The 7,075-nt window shown below is 39.0% G+C and overlaps 1 protein-coding gene across 1 annotated transcript in view; it reads left to right on the forward strand.

Moving 5' to 3' along the window:
* The window catches only part of MAML2 (mastermind like transcriptional coactivator 2), a 383,748-nt gene extending 377,324 nt beyond the window's left edge, over positions 1–6,424 (forward strand). Inside the window, exon 6 of the mRNA XM_017881984.1 lies at positions 3,046–6,424. Coding sequence (XP_017737473.1) covers positions 3,046–4,061 — 1,016 coding nt within the window. The 3' untranslated portion in view covers positions 4,062–6,424. The remainder of the gene's footprint in view (positions 1–3,045) is intronic.
* Positions 6,425–7,075: the final 651 nt, after the last annotated feature.

The following is a 7,075-nucleotide window of genomic DNA, read 5'->3' on the forward strand; positions in this document are numbered from 1 at the left end:
AAAAAAAAAAAAAAAAACAAAGATACAAAATGGTACATTTGTATAGGGCCCTTAGCACGAATGGAGCTTGCAGGACTGGAAGTTGCACTGGATGTCAGTGAGTGAGTGGCACGTGAATGCAAAGGCCTAGGATATCACTGTACACTACTGTGGACCTTATAAACACTGTACACTTAGACTTCACTAAACTTATTTTTTAAAATTTATTTCTTTAATAATAAATTAACTTTTACATTATTTTTTTTGCTTTGCTTTACAACTTTTAAATTGTTTAAACTTTTGACTTTTGTGATAACACAGCTTAAAACACAATCACGTTGTACAGCTGTACAAAATTATTCTTTTCTCCATATCCTTATTCTAGAAGCTTTTTTCTATTTTCTTACAATTTTTAAAATTATTTTTAATTGACATATAATTGTTCATATATATGGGGTACAGTAGGAACTTTTGATGTATGTAAACAGTGTATAACGATCAGATCAGGGTAGTTACCATAACCATCACATCAAACATTTATCATTTCTTTGTGTTGGGAACATTCAAAATCCTCTTCTCGGTATTTGAAAACATAGCATAAATTATCCTTAACTATAGTCATCCTAGAGTGCTACAGAACACCAGGACTTATTCCTCCTAACTAGCTGTAATTTTGTATCCATTAACCATCTTCTCTCTACTTTTTCTCCCCACATCCTCCCCACCTCTAGAAACCACAATTCTACTCTACTTCTGTGAGAGCAACTTATTTAGCTTACACATATGAATCAGAACATACGGTTCTGTGCCTGGCTTATTTTACTTAAAAATTTTTTTAAATTTTATGTTTTTGTTTTTATTTTTTAAACTAAGACACAAACACAAACATACACACATTAGCCTAGGCCTGCACAGGGTCAGGATCATCAATATCACTGTCATCCACCTCCACATCTTCACCCGCAAAGATGATATTGCTTAATCTTATTGGCATTGTATGTCATCTCCCTTATTGTTCAAGTGTCTCCTACCTGGCTGTTATCTCTCTTCGTCAAACATTGCCCACTACACAATGCGCTACACAGATACAAGGAGATACAAGAGACTGCTCTTGCCTTCAAAGGGTATGTAGTCTAGTTGGGGGCATATTTATAAATAATAGCAAGGCTAATGTGTTCATTTGGCCCTCAGTCTTTCAGGATGTATACCACCTAGGTATCCTTAAGCAGCAGGGGATAGCCCACGTTTACAACTGCAGACATGCTCTCCCCATCCACTGATACTGTGATATTCTTTTGTGTGTTAAGTTCTGTATTTCTCGGAATCTCTGACTCTCTGGGCCTCTCTGATAATCTTTGCCTCCAAAAATGTTTCCTCATGATGACTTAACCCTCCAGAAGTTAAGAAGATTTCAATATGTTGATTAGTCACTATCTGTTGTGTGGAGCCTTTTATTACACAGCCTGTGGCTTAAGCACTTGTTCCATATTGTTGCAGAACTTTCTCCTTAGTTCAGCTAAAACCAGGCTCTCATCACACGGCCAGGAAAGATTAGGCTCGTGGACACATAGAAGGATGAGGAAAAATGGAATTTATTGGGCAAAAAGGTAAAAATAACTATCAGCAAAGTGAGAGAGAGTCCTGCTAGCAGGTTTGCCACCTCACAGATTGAACTCCAGGTCACCACACAGGAACAGGAGAGGCCAGGCTCCTCCCTGCTGCAAATGGCATGAACTTCCCAAGGCTCCACCCTGTCCTCCCAGTGCACAGGTGGGCATTATTCAGAAAGAGTCAGTCGGAAACAGACTTCATCTGGGACCAGCAGTCCAGTTTTTCAGCCTTCAGGGGAGACCCTTGTCTGCCTCCTGGGTCTCTGTCAGTATCCTATCAGTTATTGACAGGCATCAATTTAACTGGCAGGCACTTTGAGGCTCCATGGATTGCCCAATACTAAGTGCTAAATGAAAGATTCAAAGGGCAAATACTGCTGGAGAGAGGAGACTGGAAGATAAAAGGAAGCTTAATAGAGAGCTTCGGCCTTTGCCTGAGCCTTGAGGAAAAGGTAGGGCTCAGTGAGGAAGGGAAATGCCATAAGCAAAGGTGGCTCACAGTGCATTGAGTAACAATTCAATAGTAACTACACTTCTTGGAACTGAAGACTTTCTTTATGGAGATAATTTCTAGAACATTGAATTCCAGATGTTTAAAGAGATAGAGATTTGGGCCAGGCCCGGCGGCTCATGCCTGTAATCCCAGCACTTTGGGAGGCCGAGGTGGGTGAATCATGAGGTCAGGAGATCGAGACCATCCTGGCTAACATGGTGAAACCCCGTCTCTACTAAAAATACAAAAAAATCGGCCGGGCGTGGTGGCGGGCACCTGTAGTCCCAGCTACTCGGGAGGCTGAGGCAGGAGAATAGCGTGAGTCTGGGAGGCAGAGCTTGCAGTGAACGGAGATCGTGCCACTGTACTCCAGCCTGGGTGACAGTGAGACTCTGTCTCAAAGAAAAAAAAAAAAAAGAGATGGAGATTTAGCCTTTGAACACTGGGAAGCCACTGGGGCAGCTTCTTGAATGGGGATGATTCAAAGAATGGGACATGATTTTCAAGGCCATAGTTTGGGAATATTGATCTAGGAGCCGTGTGTAGCATTCATCCACACTTTCTCATTTGGACCTGGGGTAAACAGTAACATGGATTTCATGAGAACTGACTGATCAAGACTATAGTCTCTGGACTTGGAACGTAGTAAAGCTAATTCAAAATGGAAGATTGACTATTACCTCCCTTCAGTGACTTCAGAAGAGGAATAAAATAAAACCTACAAAATAGAACTACTTTAGTCTTCTTTTTGTAATGTGTAAACTTTTGAACCAAAGAGTGACCTCGGGTGCTCCTTCCTCCCAAAAGCTGTCTTGTTCCTTTTATATAATTTATTTGATGACTATTTCGCCTAAATTGTCTTACACCTGAAAGCAGTTTCAGATTAATGAGTTATTGAAAAGTGCAATTACAGAGGAGATAACATACTGTTACGAACTAATAAAATTCTCTTCTTTTTCTCAGGTGGCTCATCCACAATAAGCTTAAACTCTAACCAGGCTTTGGCAAACCCAGTTTCAACACACACCATTTTAACTTCCAATTCCAGCCTCCTGTCTACTTCTCATGGGACAAGAATGCCATCATTATCTACAGCAGTTCAGAACATAGGGATGTATGGAAATCTGCCTTGTAATCAACCTAGCACATACAGTGTCACTTCAGGAATGAATCAATTGACCCAACAGAGAAACCCAAAGCAATTGATAGCAAATCAAAACAACCCTATGATGCCACGACCACCTACCTTAGGGCCAAGTAATAATAACAATGTAGCCACTTTTGGAGCTGGATCTGTTGGCAATTCACAACAACTGAGACCAAATTTAACCCATAGTATGGCAAGCATGCCACCACAGAGAACATCAAATGTAATGATCACATCCAACACAAGTGCACCAAACTGGGCCTCTCAAGAAGCAACAACCAAACAGCAAGAAGCCCTGACATCTGCAGGAGTCCGCTTCCCCACAGGTACACCTGCAGCCTATACCCCAAATCAGCCATTGCAACAGGCAGTAGGTAGCCAGCAATTTTCCCAGAGGGCAGTGGCTCCTCCTAACCAGTTAACACCAGCAGTGCAAATGAGACCCATGAACCAAATGAGCCAAACACTAAATGGACAAACCATGGGTCCCCTCAGGGGTCTGAATCTCAGACCCAATCAGCTAAGCACACAGATTTTGCCTAATTTGAATCAGTCAGGAACAGGGTTGAATCAATCGAGGACGGGCATCAACCAGCCGCCATCCCTGACGCCCAGCAATTTTCCTTCACCCAACCAAAGTTCCAGGGCTTTTCAAGCAACTGACCACAGCAGTGACTTAGCTTTTGACTTCCTCAGCCAACAAACTGATAACATGGGCCCTGCCCTAAACAGTGATGCTGATTTCATTGATTCTTTATTGAAGACAGAGCCTGGTAATGATGACTGGATGAAAGACATCAATCTTGATGAAATCTTGGGGAACAATTCCTGAAGAAGAAAGGGGAAACAATTTCCAAACTCCAAGCACTAAAAGGCAGTATTTTACAGAAACTCTGTAGAGGCTGAACTGTTGATGTTCAGGTGGACTACATGAAGATGACATGCTTAAAAATGGAAAACAGAAAGTAACTGCAGTGATGAACATTTTGGTCCAAATTCTTGTTTTAAATCTTACACCCGAAAGTAAAACATTGGGATCACTTTTCCCTGTCTAAACTCCAGGACACAGTATCCAATTTATCCAAACAGAACTGTGGTGTCAATGTGTAATTAATTGTGTAAAATAGACTTCCCAACCAACTTCCTTTTTCCCTGGAAAAAAAAAGAGGTAATAGAACTTGTAGTTTATTTAAACCCCATGTCATGAGGAGGTACTAGTTCCAAGCAACAAACTCCTTAATTTGCTCTAATAGATAGATATGGTTTAATCTTTCCATTGTGTCTTTTCATTTAATTTTCCCGAAGCTTGCAGGATAGATTGAAATATTATAGGTTTGTTTGGAGTAACCAAACAGTGTGCTAATTAAGAAAAAGTCAGAGAACCTAGAAAACATCCAGTGGATTACAGAATTTCTTCCCCAGATTCACTCCTCACTTTTACAATTTTCCCACAATCCTCTACTTCAGTGGGATGCTGTGTTTAGTGATTAAACAAAAATATAGAGCTGGGCAATTTGATTTTGGCTTCCACAACCAATATCTGATAGTCCATTCCAAATGAAATTTTAGATATAACAAAGGCTTGTCCTAATCATACTGAAATATTGGTGCACACCTCTCTGCATTGGATTTAACTTTTTAAAAAAAAAAAACCACTGGACATTGCTATAAATGGTATTTGTTTGGCTACAAATAACCTGGGATGTTGCTTATTATGATTGATGCCTGCTGGTTTGTTCCCAAGCTGAGTAAAATTGAGCCTCGTCCTCCCTACTCATTTTGATGACTGAGGCTGGCTTACAAGAAAAGGAAGTTTGGAGACTAAAACCGAGATTAGAAAGTATCATGTTTTGGTTGGAGATAAGAACCAGGGGAGGCAAGTACCAGTGTGTACAAATTTATTTCACAGAATTTGAAGGAAAACATAATCAAGAGGGAAAATAATTTGTCCTTCATTGGACGTATTATTTGGATTTGGGTGAACAGCGAAATGGAATATGGTCTGTTAGGAGCGTTCTGTTCATTCTTCTGTCCCTGATGTGGTGAATCATTGCCACATGCTAGTTGGACTCTTCATATCCAGGTTTTGTCCCTCAGGGGCTGAGCACTATATCAAAGAGTTTTTGTTGAGTCATTTAACCTCAGTGCCCACATACAGATCAGCTGTAACATGGGGAAGACGTGTGCTGATTTGGAATGAATGCAAAATATCACTATCATTTTCCTAATTACAGAGGAGCAAAGGTTATCTTCAGCCCTTTCAGTTATACGCTCACATATTCAAATATCAAATGTAATTTAGCTGAAGTTATTTAATAACCAAGTCTTTCAATATCTGTTCAAAGAAAAAGAACACACTTTGAAAATTCTGCAAAGCTCTCTCCCAGTCTTTAAAATATCTAGAAGCACTCTCCTTCTTTACAATACCAACATCACTGGCCCAGAATCTTTCCTGTGCTAGGCTGTAAATATAATTAAATTACTTGTTTTGTAAACTTTTGTAAAGAATATTTTGGTAGAAATACTTAAAACATATTCTTTGGGTTATATTTATACATATGTGAAATAAATATACTATCAAAAGGTTATATTTTATACAAAAAGTAAATTGCTACCTTTTGTATGCTAATATACAAAGTTTTGTATAATATGATGGTTTATTTTTAGCTCTACACTTAAACCATAGGTGGTTGAGTGGGAACTTTTGAAAACTATCAAGAGGCTTGTTAGACAAATTTATATTCTGAAACCTCAATAAGAAAGCATTCCAGGTTTCAATCCTTGTTTTTTGTCCTGCTCCCAAATTCTTTTTTAAACCCATAGTTCTTATGTCTTATTTGATTCTTCTGCTGTGCACATTGTATCGGTCCTTGTTGCATGTAGTCTACTGTGTGTTTTCCCATTTTATAAGACAGCATTTCTCCATACAAAAAGAAAAAAAAAGATGTACATATAAACACTTTTATTGTATGGCTCCTCCATGTTACTGTATATATCTGCCAGCACTTCCCAGTTACACTCCTGTGAGTCGGCTTATTTTTACCCTAACATAAATAGTATGTTTTGTAGTAGTTATCAAATTTAAGAGATAAAGCAATCAGAATGTTTGGATTTTCTTCTATCTTAATGTGAATTTCATAATTAATGTCTATTTATTCAGCTATTCATTAAAATACAGGATTCTTTGGGAAAACATGGTATAGTCTGTAGTTTCTGTTTGTTGGCAGCCTATTACCAAAGATGACATAATGTTCCTGAAAGCAGAGATAACAACAATCTGATAGACATATTTAGCTAAAACCTTAAGATTTACAACTTAAGAGCTATTGGAATACAATCTGCCATTTATAGAAATACCAGACCACTTAATTGTTGGCATTGTTTATCATCCTGACATAGAGAGGAGGTAGAAGTAATTTTTCTTTTTTGTTTTAAGTCAAAGACTAGAAAGCAGTTTAAGCAAGTAACTCGGTCTTGGCTTTGTGTTAAGCCCTATGAAGACAGATAACTCTGCTCTAAGTGAATGTACTAATATTACCTGCATTACTGTAACCATACCATAACGGTAAAGATTTCAACTTGTAAAACAAGTATGTTGTATTGAGTACAATTTCATGTGTAAAAAACTGTTTTAAAAAATTCAGAAGTAGGCCGGGCGTGGTGGCTTATGCCTGTAATCCTAGCATTTTGGGAGGCTAAGGCAGGTGGATAATGAGGTCAAGAGATGGAGACCATCCTGGCCAACATGGTGAAACCTCATCTCTACTAAAAATACAAAAAATTAGCTGGGTGTGTTGGTGGGCACCTGCAGTCCCAGCTCCTCGGGAGGCTGAGGCAGGAGAATCA

This window comes from Rhinopithecus bieti, unplaced genomic scaffold, assembly GCF_001698545.2.
Source record: "Rhinopithecus bieti isolate Rb0 unplaced genomic scaffold, ASM169854v2 scaffold_12653, whole genome shotgun sequence".
Lineage (NCBI taxonomy): Eukaryota > Metazoa > Chordata > Mammalia > Primates > Cercopithecidae > Rhinopithecus > Rhinopithecus bieti.